Source organism: Rhincodon typus, chromosome 9, assembly GCF_021869965.1.
Source record: "Rhincodon typus isolate 14 chromosome 9, sRhiTyp1.1, whole genome shotgun sequence".
Taxonomy (NCBI): domain Eukaryota; kingdom Metazoa; phylum Chordata; class Chondrichthyes; order Orectolobiformes; family Rhincodontidae; genus Rhincodon; species Rhincodon typus.
Genome location: NC_063340.1, coordinates 18,445,848 through 18,459,444, shown reverse-complemented (window position 1 = coordinate 18,459,444; position 13,597 = coordinate 18,445,848). Strand labels below are relative to the sequence as shown.

Sequence of the window (13,597 nt, the reverse complement as noted above, 5' to 3'; positions counted from 1 at the left end):
TCTGTGTGGACAGTGAGAATGGGTACAGTTTCTGGGGTGTCAGTGTGTACAGTGAGAATGTGTACAGTTTCAGGGTATCAGTGTGGACAGTGAGAATGGGTACGGTTTCTGGGGTGTCAGTGTGGACAGTAAGAATATGGACAGTTTCAGGGTATCTGTGTGGACAGTGAGAATGTAAATAGTGTATGCTTTTATTCCCACCTTTCTTGTGCTTTGGATTTACCCTGGATATTAATAACCTAAGACAGCTCTAACAACAAAATATACCCAAAATATACCCGACGTTCAAGCAAAGGAGACTACAGCAAAACTGCAAAAATCCTATCCATACATTACTTGTAATCACAAGTGAACCTGTTTACCTGGACTTGTCTGTTCAAGTGGACTTGTCTGGAGATCAGCCTGCCCTGACACAACTTCTAACCATTGAACAGATGACCTCTTCCCTGCTGTGAGGAATTTAAAAATATATATATTTTGTCCATACAAAGATGCTGTACATTCAAACTTTGACACTAACTAGTGTGCATGAAATATCAGTTTGACCACTGGCAAATATTACAAATGTGATATGTTTTCTACCTTGGTTTTATCAATTACTTTATTAGGACTTGATTGTGTTCCTGAGAAGGAGACTTATCTCTTGCTTTTAAGAACATTGACCTAAGCAATAGCTTTACGTCATCCAATCAACCCTATGATATTTACATACAATCACAAATTCAGCTGATCAATAGTCCACATTATCACACCTGATTCACTGTGTCTGTTTTAAATAAGCTTCAGCTTTCACAGCATTTTTTTGCAAGTTTGTTCCATTATAAATGAGTTACAATGCTTGATATAAACAAATGCACAATTCTTCCACACTGTATTTATATAACAAATCCAGTTGAGTTTCTGGTCAATGGTAACCCCCAGGATGTAATAGTGCCTTGAATGTCAAGGGGCAGTAGGCAGATTTGTCTCTTATTGGTCATTGCTTGGCATTTGTGTGGTGTAAACTTTACTTGCCACTTTTCAGTCCAAGCCTGAATATTGTCCAGGTCTTGTGCATTTAGATATGAACTGCATCAGTATCTGAGGAGTCATGAATAGTGCTGCACATTGTGCAATCATTCACAAACATGCCCACTTCTGACCTTTTGATGAAAGCAAGGTCATTGTTCAAGAAGTTGAAGATGGTTGGGCCTAGGACACTACCCTGAAGAACTCCTGCAGAAACCAGGAGCTGAGATGACTGACCTCCAATCACCAAATTCATCTTCCTATGTGTCAGGTATGACTCCAATTAGCAAGGAATTTTCCTGATTTCCACTGACTCCAGTTTTGGTAGGGCTCCTCGATGCCACACTCAGTCAAATATGACGTTGATGTCAAGTGCTATCACTCTCACCTCACCTTTGGAATTCAGCTCTTTTCTCCATGTTTAAATCAATACCCTAATGAGGTCAGGAGCTGAGTGGCCCTGGCAGAATTCAAACTGGACATCAATCAGCAGGTTATTGCTGAGCATGTTCTACTTGATAGCATTTTACCAGTATTGAGCGTAGACTGATGGGACAATAAATTGGCTGGATTGGTTTTGTCCTGCTTTTTATGTACAGGGCATAACTGGGCAATTTTCCACATTGTTGGGTAGATGCCAGTGTTGTAGCCGCACTGGAACAACTTGGCTAGGGTGACAAGTTCTGGAGCACAAGTCTTCAGTACTATTGCTGGAATATTGTCAGGGCCTATAGTCTTTGCAGTAGCCAGTGCTTCCAACTGTTGTTGCTTGATCTCACATGGAGTGAATTGAATTGGCTGAAAATTGGCATCTGTGATGCTGGGGACAACCAGAGGAGGCCAAGACTGATCACCCACTTGGCACTTCTGGCAGAAGATTGTAGCAAATATTTCAGCCTTGGCTTTATATTGATGTGCTAAGTTCTTCCATCATAGAAGATAGGGATATTTGTGGAGTTTCCTCCTCCAGTGAGTTGTTTAATTGTTCATTACAATTCAAGACAAGATGTGGCAGGATTGCAGAGTTTGGGTCTGAACTGTTGATTATGGGATCACTTAGCTCTGTCTATCACTTGCTGCTTATGCTGTTTGGCATGCAAGTAATCCTGTTTGGTTCATTTTCAGGCATGCTTGGTGCTGCTCCTGGCATGCCCTCCTGCACTTTTTATTGAATCAGGGGTGATGCCCTAGTTTGATGCTAATGGTAGATTTTGGGATATGCCAGGCTGTGAGGTTACAGATTGTGTTGGAGTATGATTCTGCTGTTGATTGGCCACAGTGCCTCATAGATGTCCAACCCTGAGTTACTAGATCTATCCAATTGAGCATGGATAGCACCACAGAACACAATGAAGAGTATTCTCAATGTAAACACAGGAGGACTCAAGAGGACTGCATGATGATCACTCTTACCGATACTATCCTATATCTGTGTCAGGCAGGGTAGTGAGGGAAGTCGGAACTTGGTAATCAATAGAAGGTTTCCTTTCCCATGCTTGATCTGATGCCACGAGACTTCATTGTCCACAGTCAATGTTGTGGAATCCCAAGCCAACTCCCTCCTGACTGTAAACAACTGTGCCACCATCTCTGCTGAGCCTGTCCTGCCGGTGGGACCAGTACATATCTAAGCATGGTGATGGCGGTGTCTGAGACATTGTCTGTAAGATATAATTCTATGAATATGACTATGTCAGGGTGTTGCTTCACCAAGTGTGTGAGACAGCTCTCCCAATTTTGGCACTAGCCCCTAGATGATAGTAAAAACGTAATGATCAAATCACCATAGCCCTACCAGATATACAGCTGCTTTCCCATTCGAGAGAAATGACTGGTGGTGGTTTAACCTGAGGGTCACCATTGCCTCAGGAGAGAGGAGAGATTGAGAAGTAGAATCCTTCACGGTGATGTCAACCGGTGCAGGAATTTAACCCATGCTGTTGGCATCAATCTACATCACAAACCAGCCAACTGAGCTAACTGACACTACCTCGAATGTTAGTAAGGAGGAAGTTGCAGGGTCAACAGGGCTATTTATGCTCTTGTCGTTTCCCAGGTCTAGGTTGATGCCAGGTGGTCTGTCTAGTTTCATTTCTTTGTGGAGAACTTACAACTGAGTGGCTTGCTAGGCCATTTCAGAGGGCAGTTGAGAGTCAACCACGTTGCTGTGGGTGAGAATTGCAGATTTCCTTCCTGGAAGAACATTGGTGAAACCACATGGGTTTTCCCAACAGTCGACACTGGTTTCATGGTCCCCAGAACATTCCCTGGGTCTGTGGATTGATAATCTAGCGATAATAGCTTTGGGCCATCTCCTCCCCCGAAACAAAGTTGCTTTGTGATGTCAACTTGCTCTTGTGACTTCAGGCGTGTCGATAATCCATGCATTTCAGCTCCCCTCACACCATTCTTCTTTCTGCAGTATGTCTTGCAGATCCCTCGCGATCCTTACCTCCAGAGGGCCTCTTTCAGCTCAACCTTCTTCATGTTGCACAGCTTCCTCTTTTGGGCAGGACTCTGACCCAATCTGCGTGGAAGGCAGCTTCACTTTACAAGGAATCTTCCCCAGGAATCTCCGCCCAGCGCTGACTTGCACATTGCTCCCTCCCAACAAGACAGTGTTTCGGCAAACTCTCGTGACAGAGTCTGGGTCATGGCAGCGATCGTGGGGGGCAGCCGCCTGCTACGGATTCCCTTCCGACGCTGCCCACTACCCTCTGCATGTGTCAACAAGAGGACTGCAGTCAGGGCGAGGGGTTGTGCCCAGGGCTTGGACCCGAACAAGATCCGAACGTTTCACGCGACTTCTCCAGCCCCTAACATCAGCTCATTCCTGCCAGAATCCAGCTCCTTCTCTGGGGTAAAATCTTACGCCGATCTGTTGGACTTCGCCATTAAAGATCCCGAAACTTTCTGGGGGACCCTGGCCAAGAAGAGACTCTTGTGGAACCGGCTCTTTCAGCGGGTTCACGATTGTGACTTCAGCAAAGGCTCCATCGCCTGGTTCCGGGGAGGACAACTCAACGTGTCAGGTACAAAAACAAAACAACCACCCATATCTTTTTAAATTGTGGTCTGTACTTTCTGAACATTTCATTTTCTGATAAACACCTGAAAAATAGTGGGCAAAAACATCCCAGACCGATAGTCTCCATCCCAAATAAACGTTGGCTTATAAAAATGATTGCATTTCTTAGAGTCGTTAATATACTTTTTTTACGAAATATTCCGCCAAAAATGGCGATCGCAATGATGAAATACTGATCTATGAATGTTGTGTCTAAGATAAAGAAAAACAAATCCCTTTTGATGCAGAAAGTGGAAATATTTTGCAGATTAGGGAATCATGACAATGAAAATGAAGGTGAATTTTAACACTTCTCTGTTTGCTAAGAGATGTCGAGATGATTCGTTATATTTTTAAAACAAACCTGTTGTTACCACTGTTTAGTTTACAACGTTGAAACTGTCAACTTTTTACGTACAGAACTTCAGGTTCAGTCTGCCATACAGTTAAAATTATGAACGGTAAGAAGGACCTGCAGTTAGCACCTTCCACGATATCAGGACTCTGAAATGTTTTACACTGAAAGCATAATTGAAAAACAGTCATTGTTGTAATATTGGAAACGTGGCAGGCAAATTAGGTACAGTGAAATCTAAACTGAGACTCCAGAGCAGTGCAGCTTTCAACAAAATTGATTGGCAACTGTACCACATACAGTTTCAAAATAACTGGTTCCAATGAATATTGCAGAGCATTTATCTTTTCCATTATAAAACCCTGAGTTAATGCCCAATTTAAAACGCAAAACTGACTGAATGCAAATGAGACAAACAAATATTAAACAACAAACGAAAAGCATCAATTGTAAAGAAAGTGGAGGAAATATTGGAACACTGTTGATTTCCAGATGTTGGATGTTTTTAGCTGCTTTCTTCCGGAAAAATGTTTGTTGACAAATACAGGTCATGTCGTTCTGGGAGTGAGTGGGTGGGTCATGATGAGATTGTTGTGGCGCGGAGGGGGGCGGAGGGAACATGCTGGAGAGGACATTGCAGGTGGATTGTTAGCATAAGGGAACTATTGTAAGTATGCTTGAGAGCTGGGGATAGCACATTTTTCTCCCCCTCCCTACAAGCAAGACTGTAAAGACACTTATCTAATGAATCCAATCCTTCTCACCTTTCTGCAGCTGCTGGGCTTCTGGAGCCCTGGATATTAACAATAAAACTTTACTTAAATTTGAGGCACATTTAAATGACTGGACTTGCATCACTTTCTCCAGCAGCTTCCCTGAAAAATGGAAATGGTACTCTTGAGTAGGTGGGCTTTAATTTTCGTATTTTTAAAATTTTTAACAACCCCTTCTCCTGTCATGACACTTTGGGGTTTAAGTCACGCCGGTGCATCTATTGTGAAAGCCCAGAATTTATATGCTTTTTCCTTTAACATTGTATCAATTTGTCATGACCTATGACAAAAAAGTGTGCTGCAAACACAAGCCAGCATTCAATTGCATTCAATACTAACAGATAAGGGATGTCCTTTTCGCGAGGCCTGTTCTGTTTCACAGGCTAGGCTTCATTTCTGTGCCACAAGCTTGCATCAATAGAGTCATAGAGTCATACAGCACGGAAACAGTCCCTTGGCTCCTTCTCTTCCATGCCAACCAGATATCCCAAAATGAACTAGTGCTATTTGCCTGCCTTTAGCCCATATTCCTCAAAACCGTTCGTATTTGTGTATCTGTCCAAATGTCTTTTAAATGCTGTAATTGTCCCCAGGTCTCCCACTTCCTCCGACAGCTTATTCCATACATGCACTACCCTCTCAGTGAAAATTTACCCCTCAGGTCCCTTTCAAATCTTTCCCCTCTCATCTTAAAACTATTCCCTCTAGTTTTGGACTGCCCTACCCTTGGAAAAAGACCTTGGCTATTCACCTTATCTATGCCCCTTGTGATTTTATAAACCTCTACAAGATCACCCCTCAGCCTTAGGCACTCCAGGGAAAAAAGTCCTAACCTATCCAGCCTTTCCTTATAACTCAAAAGCTCTAGTCCCAGCAACATCCTTGTGAATTTTTTCTGCACTCTTTCCAGTTTAACAACATCCTTCCTACAGCAGGATGACCAGGATATTCTAAAAGTGGTAACACCAATGTCTTGTAGAGCCACAACATGATGTCCCAACTTCTATACTCAATGCTCTGACCAATGAAGGCAAGCATGCCAAACCCCTCTTCACGACGCTGTCTACATGCAATGCCACTTTCAAGGAACTTGAAAGGTCCCTTCAACAAATGTCAGTCAATGCAGTGGTGGATAGTGGGTAAGTCACAGGTCCAAGGCGGGGAATGGTGGTGATCATTGAGTAGAAGGTAGTGCCCAGGGTAGCAGCAGCCCATATTGTATGTGTGAGCCCTGAGGAGTGCTACCATTGTGCATGTTCTCAAGTCCCCAGAGAAAAATAACTTAAATATTATAATTCTGGGCATTTTCTGCTCAAGCACCTGTGAAACTATGTGTCCATTTGAATTGTGATCAGCTTTTGACATGTCATTTTTTTTGTTTTTTTTAACCACCATCATTAATCCCCCTGTGGAACCAATTAAATATTTACAAACAAAACCTATTATGGGCATTGCAAACCTCAAAACTGAGGGGGGAAGACCAACCTTTGTTCTTTTATCCTTATTTTTGCTCTCTGGACAAACCTTTACTTTTTCTTATTGTGAGGAGACTCTCTGAATTTTCCCTGTTTTTCTTTTTTTTATATATAATTCCCCAATACTACCTCTGCACCCAAAGGAGGCCCAGCAATAGTGCTTATATTTTAACCAAATCAGCTGGCCTGGGTGTGTATAGTAACACAGTAAAAAAGACGCCATTGTGTTAAAAGACCAACCTTTATTGCTCAGTCAGCACTAGAAAACAGATTGATCCAAATTAGGCACTTAAACGGCTGTTTGTGGAAATCCTGTGGTGCAAAATTGCCTGATGAATCTCCTGCCTAAAACAATGACTACACTTCTAAATTACTTAATTGACTGTAATTTGCTTTGGGATATCCTAACATTGTGAAAGATTCCTTTGTGATTAGTGATGTCTTAACTAAAACAATCTATTAATCTCAATCTTGAAAATTTAAATTGTGCTAATGCCCACACAACCTTTCCAGGAGAATGTTTAAAATTTCCATTACATGGACATATGATTTAGGAGAATAAGTAGGCAACTCATCCCTTCGAGTCTGCACCATTATTCACAAGATCACTGCTGATCTCTTCGTGTTTTGAATTCCATATTTGCCTTTACCTCTGATAATCTCCCAATCTCTTCCCTCACAACTATCTATCTCTACCTTAAAACTATTCAAGACTCCGCCTTCTCCATCTTCTGAGGCAGAGAATTTCAAAGCTGCACAACCCTCTGAGAGAGAGAAAAATCTTTGTCCTAAAAGGGAATTCCCTAATTTTTAAGCTGTAACTCCTAGTTTTGGATACACTCATGAGAGGAAACACCTTTCCATGTCCACCTTCGCAAGACCATCTTTTATTCTTCTGTCAAGACATTCCTCACTCCTGAAACTCCAATGGAAACAAACCCAGCCAAATTCTTCTCATAAGACAACTTTCTCATTACAACTGACAATCAAGAAAATGTTCTCTGACCTGCCTGCAATGCATTTACATCCTTCCTCAAATTAGAAGACTGAGCCATGCATACAGACATCAAAATGTGGTCTCCCTAATGCTCTGTATAATTGAAGCATAACATCTTTATTTATGTTCACTTCCTCTTGTAGTAAAGGATAGTAATTCCATTAGCCTTCATAATTATTGCTGTACCTCCATTTTTTTTTGTGCTTTGTACACTATAATGCAACTTGGAATTCTGCAGTTGTTCTCCATTTCAATAATGCTCTGCATCTTTATTTCTCCTGCCATGGTGAACAAATTCACATTTTCTCTTAGACTATTTCATATGCCAGACTTTTTTTCCCCCCACTCAATACATTTATATCCGTTTGCAACTCTCTTATGTCTTCTTTACAACATATTTTCTTTTCTACCTATTTCTGTGTTCTCTGGAAATTTAGCTATGATGTCTACACTCCCCACATCTATGTCATTAACTTAAATTGTGAAAGATGAGGCCCCAGCACAGACCCCAATGGGAACCACTCATCACATATTGCCAATCAGAAAATACCCACTTATGCATACTTATTGTTTTCTGCCAGCCAGCAAATCTTGTATCCATGCTAAAGTATTACGCACGATAGTGATTGGAACCAGCTAGATCTTGTTGACTACAAGATCCTTGATTAGTGTTGTTAACCTGGGCCAGTCAGGAAAGCCCTGGCTGACCAATATCACCAGGAGATTAGAATCTCCTCAGTAGAGGGGACTGACTTTGAGCCGGCTGGGCTACAGCCAATGTACTGTACACAAGTAAATAAAGTGTGGCTTGGTGACGGGATACTGGCCTCTGTGTAGTTATTTCACCCAAACAACTTGAGTTCCTCGTTTTCACAATAACTGCTAACATGACACCTTGTGAAATCACCTGCAGGCTTTCCTTTGACCTCCACATAGTATTCCTTCAAATAATTCCAGTAAACATGATTTTCTTTCACCAAACCTTGCTGACCCTTCCTAATTACCTTTTGGTTTTCTGAGTCCCAGGTATAAATTCGTAAAGGATTAATACCAACACCTTCTCATGACACACAACAAACTAACTGGCTGATAGCTTCCTGTCTTTTGCCTCTGTCCTTCTTAAATTGAGCAGTTATATTTGCTACTTTCCATTCGGATGGAACCTTTCCAGGGTCAGGCAAACTTTGGAAAATTAAGACCAACTCATCCACTACTTCACTAGCTACCTCTCTTAAAACATGAGGATTAAGTCCATCAGGACCCAAAGACTGACAACCCACAGCTCCCTCAATTTGCTCATTAACATTTCCCTAACGATTGTAATTTCACTAAGTCCCTCTCTCCTCCTGATTTATAGCTATTGCTTGAATATTTTTGTCTCCTTTAGAATGAAGTCTGAAGCAAATATTTGCTTGTTTCATCTGCCATATCGTTATTATCTACTTCTCCACACTGCTACTGACTAGAGATCCAACACTCATTTTACTTACACTCTATTTTTTAAATTACCAATAGAAACTCATGCAATCCATTTTTGTATTTCGAGCTAGCTTCTTCTTATACTCTAATTTCTTTTTCTTGATTAATCTTTTAGTCATTTTCTGCTGATCTCTATATTCTGTCCAGTCATCTGATTTGTCACTCTTCTTTGTGCAATTACGTGCTTTTTAAGTTGTATGCTTTCCTTAATTTCTTCAGTTCACCATACATGTGGATCCTCGCCTAGAATTTTTCTTGCTAGTAGGAACATACTTATTCTAAGTATTCTAAAATATCCCCTTAAAAGTCTGCCACAGCTTCTCTATGAATTTATCCCTAGTCTTGTATTCAGTTCACTTCAGCTAGGTCAGCATTCATGCCCACATAGTTGTCCTTATTTAAGTTTAAAAAACTAGTCTTAGATCCACTCTTCTCCCTTTCAAACCAGATGTAAAATTTCATTTTATACTGTGTGTGAAAAACTGTACCTGATTTCACTCCCAAATTACCTTGCTTGAATGTTAAGATATTGTTCACGATTCCTCTAGTAAAGGAAACAGTTTCTCCATATCTATCCTGCTAAACTCTGATCATTTTAAAAATTTGCTAAAGTTAAGGGAATACAAGCCAAGTTTATGCAACCTGCTCTCATAAACCAATCCTTTAAAATTGGTATCATTCTGGTGAATAAATAGTCCTTCAACCATGGCTAATATATTCTTTCTAAGGTGCCATACCCAAATCTGAATGTAGCAATCCTGATGGAGTGTGGCCATGGCTTTGAACAGTCAGATTATACTGATTAATCCAGTTACAGTCAGACCACAGGGTAAAACCAGTTTTACAGCAGCTGACTACTATAAGAAAGAACTGCTTTGGAAAAGAAATCAGTAACTTGAGTGTGAGACAATTTTAGGTTTACCGATTACTTTACACTGTAGTGTCACCATAGTGCAACAATGCCATTTGGAATATAACTCATTCCTGAAAGTGAGCTTTTATTGCCTTTTCTTCCCAGTGATGAATGTTGAAGTATTCTGTGGATCATAGCCAAATGACATTTGTTCAAAGTCTGTCATGATAAATAAAGCATATTTTCCTTCTGGATTATGGTCACGTGTTTAGTACACAACTAAACAACCAGAAACAGGACGTGGGGAGGAGGTCAAAGTAATGTAATTAGATCATAGGTTATGAAGGTCGTTGTAGGCACGAATGAGTAATATAAAGCTCTACTAATTCTTAACAAGTTTTCTGACTGCATAAATTATACATTCAAAAGAGATTTAATTTCTGTTGAATTTAAAGTGCATTTATAATTTATCCATCATAGCTTTTCTCCCATTGATAGTTTTTCACCTACAGTTAAAACTAAGAAATAAACTTCGAAATACTGAAAATACAACCTAAGACAGAAAATCGCCCATATCCTCTCCATCACCAAGACTATCACTTCTAGCCCCTCCCCAACTCTAACTTTCAGCAGGATTTAACGTTCCTGACATGGGTCCCCCACAACAGTTTGGAAAACTAGTGGGTAACGCACGTTGATTCTGTGGGGAAGGCCTAGCCAAACTAATTGCCCGTCAGGCATTTAATTGGCCAGTGTCAAGCCTTCGCCAGGATTTAGGACTCCAGTGGCAGAAATTTCACCTTTTGAAAGAATGGCAGCTCTGCATTGCTGCCAGTGTCAGCTCAAGTGAGGATGCTGTTAGTTTTGTTTCAGGAACTTCACCAGGGATTGCCATTAGATCCCTGGACTTGGTTGAGTTGGATGTATGTTAGTCATCACAGGGAGGAGACCCTAGAGTGCGGGCAGGAGACTAGAGGCAATGGCTTGTGGTGCCTTTCGGAGGCAGCCATCATTCCCCATGCCACATTCGTTAATTGGACACAGCGTGACGGCAATGAAAGACCACCCTTGTAGACTGTTGGAAACCCAGAACAGTTAGCTGGATGCTTTTCAGAAACCTTGGGTAAGCCATGTAACTTTAACTCAATCCCTAAATTCTGGTGGGCTGAAGGTTAATTTATGTCAATTTGCTCAATACGCCTAATTGATATCCTGCCACAAGTGGCTCAGTTTCCCACTTGGGACCTTGCTGCTTGCGACTTAATTGTGGAGGGTTTTCCTTTGGTTATCAATACATTTGACTATTCCAGTGCTGTCCAACTAGTGACCCATTTTTCATTACACATCAACTCATCCAAAGCTCTGCTGCCCATTTCATAATTTGTGCTAAGTTTTTTTCACCCATTACCACTGTGCATGCTGATTTACATTAGCCCCCAGAGCCTGGACCTCTTCTTATTCTTGTATTTAAATCTCTCCATGGCCTTGCGTCTCCATATCTGTGTAACCTTGACTAGCCCTTTAATCACTGAAAGATGTGGTCTTCAATTCTGATTACTTGCATATCTCCCAATTACTTCACCACAAAATTGCTGGTCATCTGCCTTTGGTCATCTGGACCCTAAGCCCTGAAATTCCTCATTGGGAATGTAAACCCTGTTATTTCTTCCCTCCCTCTCTTTAAAGACACATCATAAAATCCACTTTTGAGCTTTTTATCATCCCTTCTGATATCTCTGTCTTTGGCATATTGTCAACTTTAGTACAATTACACTTCTATAAAGCACATTTAGGTCAATATACTCTGTTAAATGCACAGAAAGAAATAGGTTGTTAACTGGAGGACAGCAATTTAAAGTAATTGACTAAAAGAACCAGGGAAAAAGTGAGGAGAATGTCTTTGGCAGAGCTGTTTATTGTGATCTGGATTAAAGTGCCTGAAAGGATGGTGAAATTAGATGCAGTAGTAAATTTCAAAAGGGAGACAGATATATACCTGAAATGGAAAGATTTTCACGGCAGTATTAGAAAGAATGAAGCACTAGAACTAACTGAATACCTCCTTCAAAGAATCAACACGTGAATGATGAGTCAAATAGCCTAATTCTGTATTGTGAGATTCTAAGATAAGCACAGGCATTATCTGCGTGAAGTAAATGTATTAACATGTTCGTTGTCTGGAGTGGATTTCTAGAAAAGAATTTTCATGCCATTTGTGTAAGCCCCTCTCTATGTTTATTTTATATGATGACATATTTATTGTTCCTACAAACCTCCATGGAGATGCAGTTAGTATATATAATGTAGCACACAGCAGTATAACCCTAAACACCTTTGCCTGTCTTGCCTCTTTTAAGACCCACCTTAAAACCTATTTCTTTTACCAAGCTTTTTGCCACCTGGCCTGTTATCTCCCTACCTGGCTAGTTGTCACATTTTGTTTGGTAACAATCTTGTGAAGCATCTTGGGATATTTTACGATGTTGACAGTTGTTGTTAAATGCACGAAAAATGCAAGCTGTTTGTAGATTTTTTTGCATCCACTGTCACCTCTAACAGTTATTATTTAACCTTTTGTAATAACCTTTTTTTCTCAGTGAATTGCTTAGATCGTCATGTCAACCAGTATCCTGACCGAGTGGCTTTGATCTGGGAGAGGGATGAACCAGGCACCGAAATAAGGGTTACATACAGGTACAACCTTTAGTACACACTAGCCTTTTAAACTATTTTTCTCTAATCAACCTGTTTAGAGATGTAATTATACACCTCTGGAGCAGGTGGGACTTGAAAGCAGTTTAGTAAATAACCTTAAATTCAATCAAATATGTGAAAGATGTGCAATTGAATAAATTAATTAATTTGATTAATCTAAGACCACTGGTTTATCATGATTAAAGCTAGTATCCTTCCTTGGAATACCATATCCAGCCTACACATGACTCCAATCTGAAACTCCTCTTTACACTCTCAGGGCAAGGACAGATGAATAATAAATATGACCTTGCCAGTGTTTCCCACATTCCACAAACAAATAAAATGTGAACTGATAATAACTATCTGGTTCAGAGTGTGAGCCTCATATTTTGACATGAATATGGAATTGTCACAAGAAATAAAAATAATTGCTTCTTACTCTCAATGGGAGGGAAGATAGAAACTTCTTACCTTATTCTAGATGTTAATGTGAATGGTGCCATGTCTGTATGGCAAAGGTACACGCTTTTCACTATATTTTGACATTGAATGCACGTGACAATAAATGATTCAATTCAATTCAATTCCAGGTCAGAGGCATGCTGCAATTCACTTATGATGTCTGGAAGTATACTTACTGCTGGGGAAGTGTAAAACAAAGCAAAGTTTTAAATCATTTGGAAAAGCCTCTTCAAACTCTAATCCTGTATATAGCTGTTAGAGCAACTTCTGATGGGTTAAATTGGGGTTGAATGCCAATTACTTAATAGAACCCCATTGTGTTCTCCCTACCCCCTCCCCCTACACTTTTTTCATGCAAGCATTGCCCTTATCAGGCTTTGCTTGTAAATGTTTTGTTAGCCACGTGGGTGCTTCCTTGGTGGAAAACACTG

General features: G+C 40.5%; 1 protein-coding gene across 3 annotated transcripts in view; it reads left to right on the top strand.

Moving 5' to 3' along the window:
- Positions 1 to 806: 806 nt before the first annotated feature.
- The window catches only part of LOC109935598 (acetyl-coenzyme A synthetase 2-like, mitochondrial), a 65,794-nt gene continuing 53,003 nt past the window's right edge, over positions 807 to 13,597 (top strand). For all 3 annotated transcript variants that reach the window (XM_048600754.1, XM_048600753.1, XM_048600755.1), the window contains exons 1-2: positions 807 to 4,040; positions 12,605 to 12,701. In XM_048600754.1, coding sequence (XP_048456711.1) covers positions 3,662 to 4,040; positions 12,605 to 12,701 — 476 coding nt within the window. In that variant the 5' untranslated portion in view covers positions 807 to 3,661. The remainder of the gene's footprint in view (positions 4,041 to 12,604; positions 12,702 to 13,597) is intronic.